Raw genomic sequence first — 23,347 nt, 5'->3', positions numbered from 1 at the left:
TGAGATAATCAAAGTCTTCCCAATTTTACGTTTAAAAAAATTCAGAAAAATTTCAACAACTTTTTGCAGATTAGTGAGCATTTTCCCATCTTTGCTTCTGAGAGACTCTGACTCTCTAACATGCTCTTTTTAAACTAAGACCTAAGACTTAGTAGCAAGTTCCTCCTCCAGATGTTTTTTTATTAGGACCACTTACTTTTCCAGCCTTTTGCTGCCCCTGTCCCAACCTTTTGAGATGCACTGTTGCCATCAAGTTCTAAATGAGTTACTTTTTTCATGAAATGGTAAAATGTCTCACTTTCAACATCTGATACGTATTTTATGTTCTATTGTAAATAAAATATAGGTCTATGAGATTTGTAAATCATTGTATTCTGTTTTTTTAATGTACATTTTACACATCGTCCCAACCTTTTTGCAATTGGAGTTGTACTAAAGCCATTAAAACTGTAAAGACCATGTACACAGGTATTTTTGGAGCTCTTCATTGTACCATTTTGCTCAGTGAAAATAGAGCAATTACACAGCACTATTCCAGATATTTGTTGTACAGGTCTCGGGGGAACCACAATCTCAGATGTGGTTCTCCAAACCAGATTGTATCAAGAAGAATGCATTGTCCTGCAGTCTGTAGAATGTATGTGCTCACCCCACCACAGATGGACATCAGACCAAAACTAAGTACCATTTCTAATGTACCATTCCTGCTACTGTTGAGAGATTAATATTTATGCCAGATATGATGCATCTCTCACATCTCTCAATAGCATTAAATATCAATTTATCTGGAGTGAATATATTAAAACCAGAGCTTTATCTATTTAATGCTTAGAATAGCAAAATGTTAATCTTAAAGGGGGTTGTCCAGGATTGCCTTCTATTTTATATCCACTGCCACCAGACCTGTGGAGGGAAACATGCTTACCTGCTCCTTGATGCTTGGTTTTGGCTCCATGGGTCCACTGCTGTCTTCAGTGATCTTTGGTCCCTCCATATAAACGTTCCGCGTGGACAAGGTGGACACATGCCCGGAGGAATTTAAAATAGAAGGCAATCCTACATAATCACCTTTAAATAATAATCTCCACCCAAATTAACATTTAGTGGGTTGTAGATAACCCCTGGTCCCATGTCTTATTACAGCATATGGACATCATAGAAGGCTGGCCATGGTTTCCCCTACTTTCCAGGAGTGCTTACAGTAGGAGTCGGGATTATCCGCTGATTGCTCCAGGGACTGCATTGTGAAAAACCCTTTAAATGTTTTTGTGTAACTTTTTTTAAGGAACATTTCAAATGCAAGAATAACTGGAACGCTCGTGATTTTGGGAGTACATGTTCAGCTAGGCCCCCACAGTGACACAATGCTGCTGAAAGTCATAGTGACATGACAGTGTTACCACAACCTCAACTTTAACTATCGGATAGACAGTTGCAAGCCACCTTACAACCATCACAAATCTGACCAGGTCTGTTGCAACTGAAGCAGCCCTGCCCTCGCCTAATGGTAGAAAAACAAGCAGCAACCAATTCATTAAGTTCTAGAAGAGTCCTACAGACATTGCATGTAATTTGCTAGAGGACATACTGTAGGAAAGAAACAGGATTGTCAGTCATACAATTCTCACCTCTAGCTCTGCAATAATCCGATCTTCATCATCATCATCTTTGATGCCGGAGGCAATGATTGGGGGGGTGGATGCTGGGCGAACTACTTCAGACACAGTTCGACGAAGTTTCACCTGAGGTTTCTGGCTTTCCAGTTCCTCAGAGTCAGACTTCTGGAGAATAGGGGAAAATGTTGTTTAGATAATATGCATCCATATAATGTAGCAGAGCTTTTCCACACTACATTACAGAGTCTGAGCCCTAAGCACCAACAAGTCTAACACGCCTCCTGTTCACTTTTATTAGGAGTTCTTTTAGATGTCCTAAAGTAAAAAGACGAACTTCTAGGTTTCTATTACACTTTCCTGACAATGCAAGAGTTTCCAAAATCTAACTTTTCGTTTCATATGAAAATTGTGTTGCAAGGCTGTGCGTAGTTCATTCCCTTTCTCACCTTGATAAAAGTGGAATCCTTCTTGCTGGTGACGATGACCTCCCCAGTTCGAGTTGTGGTAATCCCATGTGAGGATGGAAAGCTGCGACGGGGTGGCGGGGGTGGAGGAGACTTAGATGGCTTTTCAGTCCTGTATCTAGGGACTGTCAGTTCATCTGTAAGAAAATACGTTTAAGCCAGGAAATAAGGAGCCAATATCACAACCACTTCATACAGTTATACATATCTCTTCAGCCAGCCACACGTGTAATGTGCATTCCAGAGCCTTACCAGAGCCTCTTCTCCCATTGGGATCTAATTTGGTGCTAAGTTTTTGTGCTTGCTGTGGTTTGCTGGCTCGGTGCTCTGGGGTAGATGCTGCACTTCCAGTAGGTTTGTGCTTGGCTGCAAAGTCTAGGTCTGGAATAGCCTTCATGAGCTCAGCCTGGGTCTCTTCCAGTAGGCGGTTAATGTCTTTGGCACTGTACTGTGTCAGTGCAGCACGTTTTTCCTCCCAGTCTCGCTCAGCTGCCTAGAAAAAGAAAGGGGCGAACTCATGTAAAGAAGTAATATCGGACTGGTGGTCAAAGATAATGGTCAATACTCATTACAGGTCTTCTCAGATATCAGTTCAGCCACTTACATATGTAGATTGCATCTTTATTTTGTAGCAGTACATTGTTCACGTTAGAAAAGCCGGGTCAAAAACTGACATTTTATGTCTGGCACTGATAATGATTACACTGTTAAAAAATCCATTGTTAAAGGGGTTGTCCCATGACAAATATTCTGCAGTTTTCAAACCAGCACCTGGATCTGTAAATTTTTGGAATTGCATGCAATTAAAAATGTTGCATAGTCACTGAGTTATTCAGTAAAATGTATCTGTATAGCGCCACCTGCTGTTTTTTATTTTCTCGTTTCTCTGTCCACCTCGCTGAGGTGGACGCACATTTTCAGTTCCATCCTTCAACTGCCTCCTGAGATGCAACAGGAAGAAAGCTGCAGCAGAAATGACACGCCCCCAGAGCTGCAGCAGAATGGACACACCCCATTATATAAATCTAGCAGAACAATCGGAGCAATGATTGCGGAGATTTCTGTATCCTTGAGAGGTACAGGGCTGGTTCTGTCATGCATTTAATGATAACCCCTTTTAAAGGGGTTGTCCGGGTTTAGAGCTGAACCCGGACATACCCTTATTTTCTCCCAGGCAGCCCCCCCTGAGGCTAGCATCGGAGCATCTCGTGCTCCGATGCGCTCCCTTGCCCTGCGCTAAATCGCGCAGGGCACGGGCTCTTTTGTTTATCATAACACACTGCCGGGCGGAAGCTTCCGCCCGGCAGTGTGTTCGGTGATGTCACCGGCTCTGATGAGCGGGCTTTACCGCTGCCCTAGCCATTTTACTGGCAAAATGCCTTTCTCCTGCGCGATTTAGCGCAGGGCAAAGGAGAGCATCGGAGCATGAACTGCTCCGATGCTCAAGTCACGGGGGCTGCCGGGGTGAAAATGGAGGGATGTCCGAGTTCAGCTCTGAACCCGGACAACCCCTTTAAGTAATATTTTCTGATTTGAACATTTAATAATTAGGGATGTCCAGCAGGATATCACTGCTGACTTGAGAAGATGAGATAATTTATTTGATATCACCCATGGTTATATCTGCATGGACATCACGTGTTCTCTTAGTCTCTGTGTTTTCCTGAATTTCATCCAGACACATTATTTATTCTCCTATAGACCATAAATCCTGATACATTTTACTGAATGTCAATGAAAGTCATAAGTCATGGTATGCCAAGTGTGTTCGAAAAAGGGAAGGCCATAAAGAGGAATCCAACTCTACTAACATGTCTTTGTAAATACTTGCATTTCCCACAAAAATAATTAAATAATTCCAGAGCATCTTTTCTTAGAACTCTGTGTGCTGTCATTCCTCTATTATTAAGAGCCCCTGTGATTTAATGAAGAGACAGAAGGAGTTGAGCAAGCCTTCATCCATAGAAGATCTGTGGTTAGTTCTCCAACATGTCTGGAACAACCTCCCTGCCAAGTTCCTTCAAAAACTGTGTGCAAGTGTACCTAGAAGAACTGACTCTGCTGTGTTGAAGGGTGGTCACACCCAATATATTAATCTGATTTAGATTTCTCTTTTGTTCATTCACTTTGCATTTTGCACAGTCCTGTATATGCTCATATCTGCTTATTGTTTCAGAAAGTTTCATACATTGCATAGCGTGTCCTAAATTGAAAAATTGATCTCTGAAATCATTGCTGTCTTTCTATATCATCAACGGTACTAACCTCAACCGAAACCGATTTCTCTGCTCCCACTTTCTTGTTCTGTGTCTCTGGGAGTGTCTGAGTCTTCACGGTCACCATCTCCCCTCGGGTTGGGGTACTAGTATGAGAGGCAGCATCAGTATGACAGATAGGTTCCCAGTTGGGTATCTGAGACTCATTAAGCTGTGCAAAGTTTGTTGGGGGGCTACAGGGAAGCTCAAAATCTGTGTTTTTAGAAAACTCTCCATCAGTTGCCATTTGCTTGGGAGAGGGATTATGAAGGTTCTCTGGAGTGTTCCAAACACCTGCATCTACTTGCCTGGAGAACACAAAAGGAAACCTTAAAACCATAGAAAAAGGGGTATTTAGAAAATAACCTAAAAGAGCTTTGCACATGGAATGAATTGCAGGAAATTATATGCAGCTGCCTTCACAATAGATCTCTATTCATAAACTCTCCACCTGCCTTAAAGGGGTTGTCCCATCTCATAAATTTGTGGAAAATCGTTAGGATATGCCATCAATGTCTGATAGGCGCGGGTTCTTGTTCATGCAAATAGTGGATCCGTGTTCGTGTTTTTTTTACATCTACATCAGTTCCATTTGACGCAAATTTTGAAGGTTGTGTTTCCGTGTGTCTTCATTTTTTTTTTAAGGTCCGCAAAAAAAACCTGAAGGCTGTAATTCTTGAAATTTAATATACAGTATACAGCAACCATCGGCAAAAAAACGGATGCGGATGACATACAGATGTCTTCCGTTTGACTTCAATGGGTCCGCAAAACGTTTATTGCGGACAAGAATAGGACATGCAATCCTTTTTTTGTGGACGGGAAACACTGACAGCGGACGCGGAAAAGAAATGGTTGACTACACCGCAATTTTAACGGCTCCATAGAAATGCATGGGAAATCATCCGATCCGCAAAAAAAAACGGAACGGAGGCTGCAAAAAAACACTGCCATGTGCATGTAGCCTTAAGGAAAGGAGACCGCGCATTCGCAGCCACTCTTTCATTTCTATCGGACTAACGAAAATAGCCGAAGACTGGCTTGTTTATTTCCATCAGCCCCTTAGACGTGAATGGAGTGGTGGTCACGCTTGCCATTCTTATATATGGTTTCCCATTCATTTCAAGTGGCACTGTCGCCTATTTTCAGCACTACCATAGAAATGAATGGAGGGTGGCTGCGCATGCGCGGTCCAACTCCTCCACTTTGCGGGCTCTATTGTAGACCTCTGGGACCCGCACCTATCAGGCATTGGTGGCATATCCTAGCGATATGCCACTAATGTATGAGATGGGCCAATCCTTTTAATGAAATCATTAAAATGGATCTATAAGGTCTCTAGAGCGATGCTATCTGAGGGCAGCATACAGTTGCAAGAAAAAGTATGTGAACCCTTTGGAATTATATGGATTTCTGCACAAATTGGTCATAAAATTTGATCTGATCTTCATCTAAGTCACAACAATAGACAATCACAGTCTGCTTAAACTAATAACACACAAATAATTAAATCTTACGATGTTTTTATTGAACACACCATGTAAACATTCACAGTGCAGGTGGAAAAAGTATGTGAACCCCTAGACTGATGACATCTCCAAGAGCTAGTTGGAGTGAGGTGTCAGCCAACTGGAGTCCAATCAATGAGATGAGATTGGAGGTGTTGGTTACAGCTGCCCTGCCCTATAAAAAACACACACCAGTTCTGGGTTTGCTTTTCACAAGAAGCATTGCCTGATGGGAATGATGCCTCGCACAAAAGAGCACTCAGAAGACCTACGATTAAGAATTGTTGACTTGCATAAAGCTGGAAAGGGTTATAAAAGTATCTCCAAAAGCCTTGCTATTCATCAGTCCACGGTAAGACAAATTGTCTATAAATGGAGAAAGTTCAGCACTGCTGCTACTCTCCCTAGGAGTGGCCGTCCTGTAAAGATGACTGCAAGAGCACAGCGCAGACTGCTCAATGAGGTGAAGAAGAATCCTAGAGTGTCAGCTAAAGACTTACAAAAGTCTCTGGCATATGCTAACATCCCTGTTAGCGAATCTACGATACGTAAAACACTAAACAAGAATGGATTTCATGGGAGGATACCACCGAGGAAGCCACTGCTGTCCAAAAAAATCATTGCTGCACATTTACAGTTTGCACAAGAGCACCTGGATGTTCCACAGCAGTACTGGCAAAATATTATGTGGACAGATGAAACCAAAGTTGTTTGGAAGAAACACACAACACTATGTGTGGAGAAAAAGAGGCACAGCACACCAACATCAAAACCTCATCCCAACTGTGAAGTATGGTGGTGGGGGCATCATGGTTTGGGGCTACTTTGCTGCCTCAGGGCCTGGACGGATTGCTATCATCGAAGGAAAAATTAATTCCCAAGTTTATCAAGACATGTTGCAGGAGAACCTAAGGCCATCTGTCCACCAGCTGAAGCTCAACAGAAGGTGGGTGTTGCAACAGGACAACGACCCAAAGCATAGAAGTAAATCAACAACAGAATGGCTTAAACAGAAGAAAATACGCCTTCTGGAGTGGCCCAGTCAGAGTCCTGACTTCAACCTGATTGAGATGCTGTGGCATGACCTCAAGAAAACGATTCACACCAGACATCCAAAGAATATTGCTGACCTGAAACAGTTCTGTAAAGAGGAATGGTCAAGAATTACTCCTGACCGTTGTGCACGTCTGATCTGCAACTACAGGAAACGTTTGGTTGAAGTTATTGCTGCCAAATGAGGTTCAACCAGTTATTAAAATCCAAGGGTTCACATACTTTTTCCACCTGCACTGTGAATGTTTACATGGTGTGTTCAATAAAAACGTGGTAACATTTAATTCTTTGTGTGTTATTAGTTTAAGCAGACTGTGATTGTCTATTGTTGTGACTTGGATGAAGATCAGATCACATTTTATGACCAATTTGTGCAGAAATCCATATCATTCCAAAGGGTTCACATACTTTTTCTTGCAACTGTATGTGAAGGGGGGAGACAGAGTTTTTTAGATATCTCCAACCTACACACTGACTCTCTCCCTGTACACAAAGTCATACAATATCAATCCATCTATGAGGGTGCAAAAGAACAGGGCTCTTAGGCTCTCTCTAACAGTCCTGACAGAATTTAAACAGTTTTTCACATAAAAATACTCAATCAAACTACAGAAAACTAAAACTATATTTCCACAAACTCAGCACCTTGTCATGGTGGTGCTTTGTGCTCGCCGCCATCCAGACTGGCTTTAAGGCCTCTTCCTGTTTGTTTGTTTGTTTGTTTGTTTGTGTGTGAGATACTTTTCCCTGCAGCACTGCAGGGGTTAACTCCCTTTCTGATCCTATACTCAGCTGCTTGACTACTGAGCTCATCAGGCCTCCTGCACACGGCCGTTTTTTTTTCCCGTTTACTGGCCGTTTTCTTGCGTTCCGTATATGGTCCGTATACGGAACCATTCATTTAAATGGTTCCGCAAAAAAAAACAGAATGTATTCCGTATGCATTCCGTTTCCGTATTTCCGTTCCGTTTAAACATAGAACATGTCCTATTATTGCCCGCAAATCACGTTCCGTGGCTCCATTCAAGTCAATGGGTCCGCAAAAAAAAACGGAACACATACGGAAATGCATCCGTATGTCTTCCGTTTCCGTTCTTTGCTGAACCATCTATTGAAAATGTTATGCCCAGCCCAATTTTATCTATGTAATTACTGTATACTGTATATGCCATACGGAAAAACGTAACAGAAACGGAAACACAAAGGAAACAAAAAACGGAACAACGGATCCGTGAAAAACGGACAGCAAAACACTGAAAAAGCCATACGGTCGTGTGCAATAGGCCTAACTGTGCTACTGACCTTACTTCCTTGCCTCAGAAATTTGGTCTCTACAGATCTTGTTAGGGCTTTCTAGCCTACTAAGGGTACTTTCACACTAGCGTTTTTCTTTTCCGGCATAGAGTTCCGTCACAGGGGCTCTATACCGGAAAAGAACTGATCAGGCATATCCCCATGCATTCTGAATGGAGAGTAATCCGTTCAGGATGCATCAGGATGTCTTCAGTTCAGTCGTTTTGACTGGTCAGGCAAAAGATAAAACCGTAGCATGCTACGGTTTTATCTCCGGCGAAAAAAACTGAAGACATGCCTGAATGCCGGATCCGGCATTTTTTCCCATAGGAATGTATAAGTGCCGGATCCGGCATTCAAAATACCGGAATGCCGGATCCGTTTTTCCGGCCTGCGCATGCGCAGACCGGTAAAAATTTGAAAAAAGATGGATCCGTCTGTCCGCATGACAAGATGGATCCGTCCTTGCAATGCATTTGTGAGACGGATCCGCATCCGGATCCGTCTCACAAATGCCTTTAGTCAGCGGCAGATCGGCGGATCCGGCAGGCAGTTCCGACGGCGGAACTGCCCGCCGGATCACACAGCCGCAAATGTAAAAGTAGCCTAAAGCTTGTAAAGAGATATAATCTGTTTGTCTGCTAATGTACCAACTTTTGCCTATTTTCTGACCCAGTACCACCTGCCCTGACCTTTGGACTGTTTCACGAATTTGCATGAGCTCTGTCAGCTTTGATCTCACTGTATTATTGACTAGAAGTTTGCCTGTTCCCTCGGTGCCACTATCACTATCTCTTGCCAGGATGCAGAGAGTACAAGATCAGTTAATGAAAGAATATTTAAGAACCTGTGTTTCATCTGAGGTCAGTGGGAAGATAGTTTATATGTATATAGTTCATACTGAGATTACTCACTTGCGTATCTGAGCCAGTGTGTCTGTGACCATTTTGCATCTTTTCAGAAGCCCATCCAAGCGATGTGGCTCCTCCTTCAGGAACTTCACTGCTTCCACCTCCACACGCAAAACTATTCGCATTTTACTTTGCAAGCTGGGAAACTGAGCTGCAGATTAGAAGAAGATCAAATCAAAAACAGTACCTGACAAACTAAATGAGTGAATAGATGTTAAAGAGAGTCTGTCAGCAGTTTTGATGGGAGTACAGTACAAACCTAGCTTTTGTGGAGCTTTTCTCATCAGGAGTTATGTGAATATGAAGTTGTATTCTGCCAGATATTGCTACTGCAAGTGCCCGGGGTGCGGCTTTACTGGAAAGTGCTCTCTGCACTGAGCTACTTCACAGCCCCTCTCCTCTACTGATCTTCTAGTTGGATGCTACAGCAGTTGCTCAGAGCAGAAGGGAGGGGGCTATAAAGCAGCTCAGTGCAGAGAGCACTTCACAGTGATGCGTCACCTCCTGGGCACTTGCAGGAGCAGAGTCTGGCTAGATAAAAATTCATATTCACACTACTCCTGATGAGAAAAGCTCCATAACAGGTATGGTTGCATTACTCTCCCCTACCTCTACCTAGTGGTGTCAGAAGTTTAGCATGGTCAAAACTGCTGACGGATTCTCTTTAAAAGGGTTTTCCAAAGATCCATCTGTAATAAATGTGGAAAGGTCACGCTAGTGGGACATTTGCTTAGCCTAAGAGTGAAAAAAATCGAACAGCGCTCTCAAAGCACTAAATGCAAAATCTATATATAAACTAATACAAAATATGAGGTTCTTAGCAAATAAATTTTGATCATAAATATCTATGCCCACCAACTAGATGCCCTTATGGCATGGAGATAGGTATAGAGTAGGTTCCCGTCTGGACTGAGGTCACCTTGCCATGGTGGGCACGGATATTGATATAATTTTTGTGTCTGTTTTTTAGCTTAAAGGATGGTGGGAAATTTCAAATTTAGCTAGTGTTCCTTTGGGACCTGTCAATAAACCACAGGCAGCCATCTATCTACATTACATAGGCAAGTGAAGCCAACTGCTATCTCGTTACACATGCAAAAACAAATGGCATTGCAGTCCATAATTAGCTGTTCCTGCCTCCAGGACATAGAAATATATAGGGTTATTTTTGTTATCTGAATTTTGTACAGAATTATACCCAGCTCCGTACCCTTCAGCTCGGTTAGGGTCTCTCCAAGTTGTTTAAGCACTACAGCCTTCTCCTCCAGTTCCTGTACTGATATCAGGCGGTGGTTGTGCGCAAGATCTTTCTTAATCTTTTCCACTGATTTCTCCAAATCACTGCAGGAAGAAAAATCAATAATAATATCATGAATATTAATCCTGTATAGAATAAGGCCCACAGGTCTCCATTTATCCAGGAGCTCAATGAGCCCTTATTTCAGGGTCCAAGGGGTGGACTGAGAACATAAAGTGGCACTGGAAAAAAACAAAAAACAAAAGTGGCCCCATGTTGTAGACGCCAGTCCAAATTGACAGAAGGGAGGGCAACACAAGTAGGCAGGGCCAGCAATACCGTAGAGCAGCACAAAATACCGCCCCCAGCAAAACCAAATAACACAGTGCAGCATTGAATAGTGCCCTATCACCATACTGATACTGAGGACAGTGATACAGTCAAATTCAGGAGGGCAACTGCGGCTGCTGGTGAGTGCATAAGTACCTGATGCTGCTACACTAATTAATGCTGAGCATCAGATCGTTATGTACCTGGCTGGCGGCCATGAGGAGGGGTCAGATGGGACCCTTGGGCATCGGCCCACCAGGAAATTTCCCTGTAGGGTCTATGGCCAGTCCACACTGGCAGGGACGTCATGATCTGGCCAGTGGACGGTGTGTATTTTCAAGAAAAGTGGTCCCTCAAGATACAATATTATTGGTTCCAGGAGGACCATTGTATGTTGAAACCATTGTAAGTTGAGTAATAGGTTCCAAAGCCCCAAAATGTCATCCAAGATAAGAGAAAATGAAGATTTAGGAGTAATAAGCAGATAACTAAGACAGATAAAACAAGTCCTTACATATAACAGTCTGGAATAGCTGCTAACTAGCAACTAATCCAGCTACTTTACCAAAGAAGTGGCCTTGATTAGATGGCTCTGAGTCTGAGATATTGTATGTTGAGTCTGGTTTCAACTTACGATGGTTGAGAAAAGACCATTGCATGTTGAAAATATTGTATCCTGAGGCCATTGTATCTTGAGGGATCACTGTACTCACTTGAGCTGCTGGGTTATCAGCTCCTCCTCGTTCAGGTACTTCAGCCTTTCTTCCTCCACCATAGCCCTTTGCCGCTGTAGTGGGTCTTCTTGTTTGCGCACTGTGTCTGTAACCCTCACACTGATCTCAGTCTCTGTGCGTTTCAACATACTACGCATGGTCTCCTGGTTCTGCAGCTAAAGTACATAGAAATAAAATAAACAATTTAAAAAAAATTCTAATATTATTTCTCAAGATAGAGCTTCTAGAGGTTCAATTCTTTTTTATTTAATCTTTTAAGCTCTGAAGGATTTTACATTTTTGCATTTCTGTTTTTTACTCCCTGCTGTCTCAGATCCAAAACTTTTTTACTTTTCCATTAACATAGCTGTATGGGGGCTTGTTTTTTTTCTTGTTTTTATAATTAAAAAAATAAAAACATTTGAAAATTATAATTTTTTCCTTTTTATTGCCATTTTCTTTTCTGACCCCCATAACTTTTTATAGTTACCGTATCTACAGAGCTGTGTGAGGCTCTTTTTTTTGGGGTGATCTGTAGTTTTGATTCATTTTTATTACATTTTTGGGGGGAATTGAAGCAACAAAGAAATGGCAAATTGTCCATTTTGATTTTTTTCGCGTTCACAGTATGCGATAAATACATTTATATTTTAATAGTTCGGGCAATCTAATAATTGCTTCTTATAATCACCTAGAGTAAAAATAAATAATAAAAACAAACATTAAAGGCATTTCCATGTCTATTTTTTATTATTTATTTTTCATTCAATTATGGGGAAAAGAGTGATTTGAATTTTTATATAAAAAAAAAACCTGTTGTTTTTTTAATGTCACTCTAGGTGATTATAAGAAGCAATTGCCAGATTGCTTCTCTGTTACATTGCAATAAATTGCTTTTGAAATTCACTGCAGATTTGCTATGTTCCTATGGAGCCTTGCCACCTGTAGGGCTCCATGGGAACTATAACTGCAATAGCATGCGTTTCTTCAGATACCTATGCTATCTCAGACAGTGAACAGCACCCCCGATCGCTGCGTGGGGCAGCCATTCAGGACTCATCCCACTCTCAGATGCAGTTGTCACATTTTACCATGGCATCTGAGGGGTTAAATAACTGTGATCAGTAATATCTGTGATAATTAACCTACTTGACTGCAGAAACCCGGTAGCTATGGTGCCTGCTGCATGAGCAAGCAAGCTTGATCATTAAAGATCTGACTTCTCTTGTACATCTACTGTAGCGGCCAGGAAGGGGTTCAAAGGGTTTTTAGGGGATTTTAAACTGATGGCTCAGGGCCTGTTCAGGCCCGTACACAAACATCTACTCTGATGTGTGGGGGTCCTGGCATCGTAAACCATCACTGAAAACACATTCAGAGCTGATCTTAAAGCAACCCACTGGTTCAAGAAAATAAATCCACATGAACTAGGAAATGCAATGCCTTTTTCACTGAAGCCCCATTAACTTCTATGGGGCCAGGGCTACGTGAAAAACGCAGAATATAGGACATGCTGCGATTCTTACGCAACGCAGAAATGATGCGTACACAGACACATTGAATGGGTCAGGATTCAGTGCGGGTGCTATGCGTTCACATTTATGCATCGAACCCGCGCTGAAAATTTGCTCGTGTGAAAGGGGCCTTAGGCTGTCCACACACATTCAGATCAGAATTTGTTCAGGTTTTCTGGCGCAGTTTTGAAGTGAAAACCAGGCGTGGATTCACAAGTATGAGTAGGAGAAGCTGACTGTAAGGCCCCTTTCACACGGGCGAGTTTTCCGCGTGGGTGCAATGCGCGAGTTGAACGCATTGCACCCGCACTGAATCCGGCTGTTCACATGAGCGGTGATTTTCATCGCAGCAAGCTCTATTTAGTGCGTTTTTCACGCAACGCAGGCCCCATAGAAGTGAATGGGGCTGCGTGAAAATCGCAAGCATCCGCAAGCAAGTGCGGATGCGGTGCGATTTTCACGCACGGTTGTTAGGAGACGATCGGGATGGGGACCCGATCTTTATTATTTTCCCTTATAACATGGTGATGGATCATATGACGGACCATGTGATGAGCGTAGTGACATCATCAAAGGTCCTATTCCTCACAGAACAAGACAGAAGAGAAGCCGGCTGCGCGAACAAGTGGATTAAGGTGAGTTAAATAATTTTTTTATTTTTTTTTTAACTCCTCCAGCCCTATTGTACTATGCATTCTGTATTCATAATGCTATTATTTTCCCTTATAAATGGGTACCACATTCAGTTTTTTATCACGCGCTTGCAAAACGCATTGCAACCGCGTGATAAAAACTGAACAACGGAACGCAATCGCAGTAAAAAATGACTGCAATTGGGTACCTACTCGCGCGGGTTTGCCGCAACGCATCCGGACCTTATCCCGACATGCTCGTGTGAAAGAGGCCTAAGGCCTCCTGCACACGGCCGTTTTTTTTTCCCGTCTACTGGCCGTTTTTTGCGTTCCGTATACGGTCCGTATACGGAACCATTCATTTCAATGGTTTCGTAAAAAAAACTGAATGTACTCCGTATGCATTCCGTTTCCGTATTTCCGTTTTTCCGTTCCGTTTTAACATAGAACATGTCCTATTATTGCCCGCAAATCACGTTCCGTGACTCCATTCAAGTCAATGGGTCCACAAAAAAAACGGAACACATACGGAAATGCATCCGTATGTCTTCCGTTTCCGTTCCGTTTTTTGCTGAACCATCTATTGAAAATGTTATGCCCAGCCCAATTTTATCTATGTAATTACTGTATACTGTATATGCCATACGGAAAAACGGAACCGAAACGGAAACACAAGGGAAACAAAAAACGGAACAACGGATCCGTGAAAAACGGACCGCAAAACACTGAAAAATCCATATGGTCGTGTGCAATAGGCCTTATGCTTTCTTTCTCTTGAGGGGTTATCCTACAAATTAAAAAAATATCTGGAGCATTGCACACCATTGGTTAACTATGTCAATGCAAAGAACGCTGCTCTCCAGTATAATTTTTACATTTTTTCAGACCACTTTCACAAGGTCAATATTTTGCTTCAGTATCTGTAAGCCAGCAGTGGAAATTACAGGAAAAAACTATAACTGGTTTTGGCTCACAAATACGAATGCAAAATACTGACCAAATACTGACCGTGTGAAAATGGCCCCAGGAGTGCACTGAAATGAGATCTTGTTAACCCGTTCCTCCGCTGCATACAATGTAGTCCATCATACTCAGCCCCAGCGATTCCACTAATAAACAGTACTATAGTATGCAATATAATTTCCTTCTGCACTATATATATATATATATATATATATATATATACACAGTGAGGAACAGAAGTATTTGAACACCCTGCGAGTTTGCAAGTTCTCCCACTTAGAAATCATGGAGGGGTCTGAAATTCACATTGTAGGTGTATTCCCACTCTGAGAGACAGAATAAAATAAATCAGGAAATCACATTGTATGATTTTTAAAAAATGTATTTGTCTTGCAATGCTGAACATAAGTATTTGAACACCTGAGAAAATCAGTGTTAATATTTGGTACAGAAGCCTTTGTTTGCAATTACAGAGGTCAGACGTTTCCTGTAGTTCTTGACCAGGTTTGCACACACTGCAACAGGGATTTTGGCCCACTCCTCCACACAGATCTCCTCTAGATCTGTCAGGTTTCGGGGCTGTCGCTGAGCAACACAGAGTTTCAGCTCCCTCCAAAGATGTTTTATTGGATTTAGGTCTGAAGACTGGCTAGGCCACTACAGAACCTTGATATGCTTCTTACGGAGCCACTCCTTGGTTATCCTGGCTGTGTGCTTCGGGTCGTTGTCATGTTGGAAGACCCAACCACGACCCATCTTCAATGCTCTGACTGAGGGAAGGAGGTTGTTGCTCAAAATCTCACAATAAATGGCCCCATTCATCCTCTCCTTTATACAGTGCAGTCGTCCTGTCCCCTTCGCAGAAAAGCACCCCCAAAGCATGATGTTACCACCCCCATGCTTCACAGTAAGGATGGTGTTCTTAGGATGCAACTCATCCTTTTTCCTCCAAACACGACGAGTGAAGTTTAGACCACAAAGTTCTACTTTGGTCTCATCTGACCACATGACTTTCTCCCATGCCTCCTCTGGATCATCCAGATGGTCATTGGCAAACTTCAGACGGGCCTGGACATGTGATGACTTGAGCAGGGGAACCTTCCGTGCAATGCATGATTTGAAACCATGACGGCGTAGTGTTCTACCGACAGTGACCTTTGAAACTGTGGTCCCAGCTCTCTTCATGTCATTGACCAGATCCTCCCTTGTAGTTCTGGGCTGATTCCTCACCTTTCTTAGCATCAGCGATACCCCATGAGGTGAGATGTTGCATGGAGCCCCAGTCCGAGGGAGACTGACAGTCGTCTTTAGCCTCTTCCATTTTCTAACATCTGATCAATTTTCACCAAGCTGCTTGGCAATTGCCCCGTAGCCCTTTCCAGCCTTGTGGAGGTCTACAATTTTGTCTCTGGTGTCTTTTAACAGCTCTTTGGTCTTGCCCATGGTAGTAGTTGGCGTCTGACTGTGGGGTGGACAGGTGTCTTTAAAGAGCTCAGACAGGTGCTACTAAGTTAGATTAATGAGTGGAGTAGAGGTGGACTTTTTAAAGGCACAGTAACAGGTATTTGACATCCAGAATTATTGCTGTTTCTCAGGTGTTCAAATACTTTCGTTCAGCAGTGCAGGACAAATAAATTCTTTAAAAATCATACAATGTGATTTCCAGATTTTTTTTATTTATTCTGTCTCTCAGAGTAGATGCACCTACAATGTGAATTTCAGACCCCTCCATGATTTCTAAGTGGGAGAACTTGCAAAATCGCAGGGTGTTCAAATACTTTTGTGCCTCACTGTGTGTATATATATATAAATATATATATATATATATATATATATATATATATGGTATTTCCATGAATTTAGAAGTAGGGATGAATGAATGAATGAATGAATGAATGAAAGGTGTCTGGGCCTCTTCACCTGCTTCACTATCAGATCACTGAACAGGCATTGAGAGGAAGAAGGGAGCAGGGAAGTTATTGAGCATGTTGGTCACATGGTAAACAGCAGGGGCGCTACCAGAGAAGAAAACATAATGTACATAAAAGATCTAATAATAATATCATTGCACTTATATTGCAATAATACTTTATTAGAAATGCTCTATTTATTGCATAGGTATACTTTTTGTATGATAACCCCTTTAATGATCCCTTTATGAGCCACACCAGGTTTTGGTTGGCTTAAAAAGCTGCATCAGAAAACCTGAACCATGCTTACCAACATTGGAGTTGGTAAACTCGGGACAAATAGGATCCATCCACCCCTACCCATGCGTTGGTTGAACTTGATGGACTTCATGTAACACCACCAAGATGCCCATTTATGGAGGGGACTTTCATAAGCCACTTTTGGCCAATGACAACCAGATTTTGCAGGGACTGTATCTGAAAATTAAGGACAGTCACAGCAAATTCGGGACTGCTGGCAATTATGCTGAACGTGTACGGGCAACCTTACTCTGCAGCTTATTATGGTATAGCCAGTTTACATCTCATTATGGTATTATTAGGTACCTGCATTTTTTTCAGCTGCTGCAGCTGATTCCTTAGTTCGCTGGCATTATGTTGCAGGTCATGAAGATGAAGCTGCATTTGCAGGCGGCTGATTGCTTTACTCTGGTCAGCTGGGGTTGAAGTAAATCCTGGAGTAGAACTGGACAATGGGGTACCAGCATTTTGAGGTCCGGCAGCTAAAATTAAATGAGAAACAAAATGCACTAAATCAAATCTGTAAACAGTTCAAGTCTGTCAGCAGTTTTGACCATGCCGAGCTGTTGACAACACTAGGCAGGGGCTGAGAGGAGAAGAACAAATATACTTTTTGAGGAGCATTTCTCATCAGGAGTAGTGTGAACATGAAGTTTTATTTTGCTAGTTTCCACTTTCTCAAGTGCCCAGGGTGGGGTTTCACTGTAAAGTTCTCTCTGCATTGAGCTGCTTGACAGTTTCTTCCCTCTGCTCTGAGAGACAGCTGTAGCATGCAACCAGGAGACCAGTACAGCTGCGACTCAGAGCAGAGGGGAGGGGCTGTGAAGCAGCTCAATACAGACAGCAATTCATAGTGAAGTCCCACCCTGGGAACTTGAGGGAGCAGAATCTAGAGGAATACGCCTTCATATTCACACTACTCCTGATGAGAAATGCTCCACAAAAAGGTATGGTTGTCCTTCTCTCTCCAGCCCCTACCTAGTGCTGTCAACAGTTTACCATGGTCAAAACTGCTGACAGACTCCCTTTAAGACTAGGGCTACACGGCGACATGTGTTGCACGACAAAAACTGTACAACTACATTGCCACATGTGTCGCTTGACATTCACGTTGCACTAATGTCATGCAACATTTTTTGTAATGATAGTCAATGATGTCACATTGCGACATGCTACAACTGTGATGCGACAGTTGCACAGAAATCCAATTTGTATTTATAAAAAATGTTGCACATTTTTTCTGCGACAAGAGGTCTGCCCTAGCCAAAGATTCATTTAGACAAGTGTTTTTCACGTCCAGGTGCTGACCAAGTGTAGAACAGACAGCACCTTAGACTGCACACTGACATGTTACAGTCAATTGGCCTATTCTACTATGCGTGTTTCTGCACAGACCACCAGTCCGTGCAGAGACAACAGCAGCTTGCCCCATTAAGGTCAGATTTTAGCATAAATAAAATGAAGAGTGCCGGACTTCATCCCTGTTGTCTAGATCAGACTTTCTTGCAAGACTTGCCCATTTTCGTGAATGGGTGCACAACAATAATGAATGTGGGTGTTTAAAAAAAGTAATTTTTTCATAGGCCAATTGTAAAAATTTTGGGTTTTTGAAAAAAGAAAAAAAAAATAATGTCACGGAAAAATCCATGTATCATAAAAGTAGATAAAGAATGTTATTTCCATAGCTTGTTAAACCAGCACAGACCATGAACCTGTCTGGCACACAAGTATGCACATCCGTTCTCATAAAGGGATGGCATTATTATGTAGGTTCCTGCATTGTATACAGTGAGGAACAGAAGTATTTGAACACCCTGCGATTTTGCAAGTTCTCCCACTTAGAAATCATGGAGGCATCTGAAATTCACATTGTAGGTGCATTCCCACTCTGAGAGACAGAATAAAAAATCTAAAATAAAAAATTGTATGATTTTTAAATAATTTATTTGTCTTGCACTGCTGAACATAAGTATTTGAACACCTGAGAAAATCAGTGTTAATATTTGGTACAGAAGCCTTTGTTTGCAATTACAGAGGTCAAACGTTTCCTGTAGTTCTTGACCAGGTTTGCACACACTGCAACAGGGATTTTGGCCCACTCCTCCACACAGATATCCTCTAGATCTGTCAGGTTTCGGGGCTGTCGCTGAGCAACACAGAGTTTCAGCTCCCTCCAAAGATGTTCTATTGGATTTAGGTCTGGAGACTGGCTAGACCACTCCAGAACCTTGATATGCTTCTTACGGAGCCACTCCTTGGTTATCCTGGCTGTGTGCTTCAGGTCGTTGTCATGTTGGAAGACCCAACCACGACCCATCTTCAATGCTCTGACTGAGGGAAGGAGGTTGTTGCTCAAAATCTCACAATAAATGGCCCCATTCATCCTCTCCTTAATACAGTGCAGTCGTCCTGTCCCCTTTGCAGAAAAGCACCCCCGAAGCATGATGTTACCACCCCTATGCTTCACAGTAGGGATGGTGTTCTTGGGATGCAACTCATCCTTCTATTTCCTCCAAACACGACGAGTGAAGTTTAGACCAAAAAGTTCTACTTTGGTCTCATCTGACCACATGACTTTCTCCCATGCCTCCTCTGGATCATCCAGATTGTCACTGGCAAGCTTCAGACGGGCCTGGACATGTGATGACTTGAGCAGGGGAACCTTTCGTGCAATGCATGATTTGAAGCCATGACGGCGTAGTGTTCTACCGACAGTGACCTTTGAAACTGTGGTCCTAGCTCTCTTCATGTCATTGACCAGCTCCTCCCTTGTAGTTCTGGGCTGATTCCTCACCTTTCTTATCATCAGTGATACTCCACGAGGTGAGATCTTGCATGGAGCCCCAGTCCGAGGGAGACTGACAGTCGTCTTTAGCCTCTTCCATTTTCTAACATCTGATCTATTTTCACCAAGCTGCTTGGCAATTTCCCCGTAGCCCTTTCCAGCCTTGTGGAGGTCGACAATTTTGTCTCTGGTGTCTTTTGACAGCTTTTTGGTCTTGCCCATGGTAATCGTTGGCGTCTGACTGACTGTGGGGTGGACAGGTGTCTTTAAAGAGCTCAGACAGGTGCTACTAAGTTAGATTAATGAGTGCAGTAGAGGTGGTCTTTTTAAAGGCACAGTAACAGGTCTTTGAGAGCCAGAATTCTTGCTGTTTCTTAGGTGTTCAAATACTTACATTCAGCAGTGCAAGACAAATAAATTATTTAAAAATCATACAATGTGATTTCCTGAATTTTTTTATTTTATTCTGTCTCTCAGAGTGGGAATGCACCTACAATGTGAATTTCAGACCCCTCCATGATCTCTAAGTGGGAGAACTTGCAAAATCGCAGGGTGTTCAAATACTTCTGTTCTTCACTGTATGTAATCCATTTGGCTTAAGTTGCACTTCACCATTTTACCAGTAGAGGTCAGTCATGCGCATACAATGTATATAATGCCCACTTTGCAGATCTCTAGTGCACATACTATATACAGTGGAAGCAACTACTATGTGCACTAACAAGATAGCAGTGTGCCTAATGGTGCATAAAACACATCACAGAGAAGCTCCTAATCACCCCATTCAATCCTCAAAAATCTGGATAAACAGAATACAAATTGGAGTCTTTCCCAAAAAAGCTAATTATCATAAAACAGAGTAACATAATTCTGGTTAGCAATTTGCTGGTCTATGAATTACAATGTTTTTGATAACCTATGGGCCCTACACACATGATTTTGCTCTGACATATTTTAGTTCAATAAAAAAAAAAAACACCACAGAAACCGCTTACGTTTTTTTCTATTCTGTATGTGATTTTTATGGCGTTTTTAGGAGCATTTCTTTTTCAAACATCTGTGTAAATACTTATTTTTCTGCCATTTTACTTCCTATAGAGGAGATATCAAAACTGCTAAAAAAAAAAAAAAAAAAAGCCACAAGCCTTAAAGGGAACCTGTCACCGGGATTTTGGGTATAGAGCTGAGGACATGGGTTGCTAGATGGCCGCTAGCACATCCGCAATATCCAGTCCCCATAGCTCTGTGTGCTTTTATTGTGTAAAAAAAACGATTTGATACATATGCAAATTTACATAAAAGAGTCATATCTTACTTGTGTGACCAGAGAAGAGTCATATTTTCAAGCTCTGACTCATCTCAGGTTAATTTGCATATGTATCAAATTGTTTTTTATACACAATAAAAGCACACAGAGCTATGGGGACTGGGTATTGCGGATGTGCTAGCGGCCATCTAGCAACCCATGTCCTCAGCTCTACAGGGAGTGCAGAATTATTAGGCAAGTTGTATTTTTGAGGATTAATTTTATTATTGAACAACAACCATGTTCTCAATGAACCCAAAAAACTCATTAATATCAAAGCTGAATATTTTTGGAAGTAGTTTTTAGTTTGTTTTTAGTTTTAGCTATTTTAGGGGGATATCTGTGTGTGCAGGTGACTATTACTGTGCATAATTATTAGGCAACTTAACAAAAAACAAATATATACCCATTTCAATTATTTATTTTTACCAGTGAAACCAATATAACATCTCAACATTCACAAATATACATTTCTGACATTCAAAAACAAAACAAAAACAAATCAGTGACCAATATAGCCACCTTTCTTTGCAAGGACACTCAAAAGCCTGCCATCCATGGATTCTGTCAGTGTTTTGATCTGTTCACCATCAACATTGCGTGCAGCAGCAACCACAGCCCCCCAGACACTGTTCAGAGAGGTGTACTGTTTTCCCTCCTTGTAAATCTCACATTTGATGATGGACCACAGGTTCTCAATGGGGTTCAGATCAGGTGAACAAGGAGGCCATGTCATTAGATTTTCTTCTTTTATACCCTTTCTTGCCAGCCACGCTGTGGAGTACTTGGACGCGTGTGATGGAGCATTGTCCTGCATGAAAATCATGTTTTTCTTGAAGGATGCAGACTTCTTCCTGTACCACTGCTTGAAGAAGCTGTCTTCCAGAAACTGGCAGTAGGACTGGGAGTTGAGCTTGACTCCATCCTCAACCCGAAAAGGCCCCACAAGCTCATCTTTGATGATACCAGCCCAAACCAGTACTCCACCTCCACCTTGCTGGCATCTGAGTCGGACTGGAGCTCTCTGCCCTTTACCAATCCAGCCACGGGCCCATCCATCTGGCCCATCAAGACTTACTCTCATTTCATCAGTCCATAAAACCTTAGAAAAATCAGTCTTGAGATATTTCTTGGCCCAGTCTTGACGTTTCAGCTTGTGTGTCTTGTTCAGTGGTGGTCGTCTTTCAGCCTTTCTTACCTTGGCCATGTCTCTGAGTATTGCACACCTTGTGCTTTTGGGCACTCCAGTGATGTTGCAGCTCTGAAATATGGCCAAACTGGTGGCAAGTGGCATCTTGGCAGCTGCACGCTTGACTTTTCTAAGTTCATGGGCAGTTATTTTGCGCCTTGGTTTTTCCACACGCTTCTTGCGACCCTGTTGACTATTTTGAATGAAACGCTTGATTGTTCGATGATCACGCTTCAGAAGCTTTGCAATTTTAAGAGTGCTGCATCCCTCTGCAAGATATCTCACTATTTTTGACTTTTCTGAGCCTGTCAAGTCCTTCTTTTGACCCATTTTGCCAAAGGAAAGGAAGTTGCCTAATAATTAGCACACCTGATATAGGGTGTTGATGTCATTAGACCACACCCCTTCTCATTACAGAGATGCACATTACCTAATATGCTTAATTGGTAGTAGGCTTTCGAGCCTATACAGCTTGGAGTAAGACAACATGCATAAAGAGGATGATGTGGTCAAAATACTCATTTGCCTAATAATTCTTCACGCAGTGTATACACAATCCAGGTGACAGGTTCCCTTTAACAGGCTGCTTTTTTCTTTTTCAAAGCCACCTAATTAAAAAGACCAGTAGCAAAAAATGCCAGTGTGTCTTATGTTTTAAATTTTCCACAGACTTTCAGAAACCAACTGGAGCTGGAGTTTTTACAGCAAAATAAATGTACCAAAAAATGTCAGGTGCAAAAAAAACCTCTAAAATTGCAAAAGTCCAGAAAAACACTGTCACGACTGTGACTGATCCAGACAGGTCTGGGAGGAGAAGGTCGCAGCGACTTGCTACTCGCGATAGCTTGTGAGTTTGCTCCATGGTTCAGGGTATGTCATCCGGGTTTTGCCTTGTGAACCTTTTTGTCCTGACTGGGAGTTTGTAGGCATCCTTCTCAGGTGAGTCCTGTCTGCCACTCCCAGCTACTATATTAGTTTCACTTTCACTTGCAGTCAGGGCCGGCGTCATAACCCGGCATCCCCGGGCAAGTGCCGGGGCCCAATGCTCCTGGGGGGGCCCACTGAGCTGCTATGAGCACTTCCATCAATACAGATGGGAGCTCTCACTGCTGTCCTTTCACATACGCAGTACCCCTCTGGTGGGCCCTCTGAGCTGCAGAGACTCAGGACACGCCCCCTCTACACAGGACACGCCCCCTCTACACAGGACACGTGCTGCCTGAGGAGACTGGAGAGAGACCGCACGGCTGGAGCTGGAGCAGAGAAGTGTGAACACAGTCTGTAAGTGAGTCTGCACTGTGACTGTCTCTTCTCTGTGGGACAGAAGGAAAGGGGGGGACACTGCTGCTTCATTCTATTTAGTTGTGT

The 23,347-nt window shown here is 42.5% G+C and overlaps 1 protein-coding gene across 1 annotated transcript in view; it reads right to left on the bottom strand.

The window, feature by feature from the left end:
- The window catches only part of SRCIN1 (SRC kinase signaling inhibitor 1), a 211,176-nt gene that overhangs the window by 14,874 nt on the left and 172,955 nt on the right, over window positions 1-23,347 (bottom strand). The window contains exons 9-16 of the mRNA XM_040437242.1: window positions 17,006-17,181; window positions 11,381-11,556; window positions 10,311-10,441; window positions 9,104-9,251; window positions 4,346-4,643; window positions 2,333-2,573; window positions 2,063-2,217; window positions 1,629-1,781 (exon numbers count right to left, since the gene is read on the bottom strand). Of these exons, the coding sequence (XP_040293176.1) occupies window positions 1,629-1,781; window positions 2,063-2,217; window positions 2,333-2,573; window positions 4,346-4,643; window positions 9,104-9,251; window positions 10,311-10,441; window positions 11,381-11,556; window positions 17,006-17,181 (1,478 nt within the window). The remainder of the gene's footprint in view (window positions 1-1,628; window positions 1,782-2,062; window positions 2,218-2,332; window positions 2,574-4,345; window positions 4,644-9,103; window positions 9,252-10,310; window positions 10,442-11,380; window positions 11,557-17,005; window positions 17,182-23,347) is intronic.

This window comes from Bufo bufo, chromosome 6 (assembly GCF_905171765.1).
Source record: "Bufo bufo chromosome 6, aBufBuf1.1, whole genome shotgun sequence".
Classification (NCBI taxonomy): Eukaryota; Metazoa; Chordata; class Amphibia; order Anura; family Bufonidae; genus Bufo; species Bufo bufo.
Note: the sequence above shows the minus strand (reverse complement) of the source record. Positions and strands in the feature narration are given on the sequence as shown.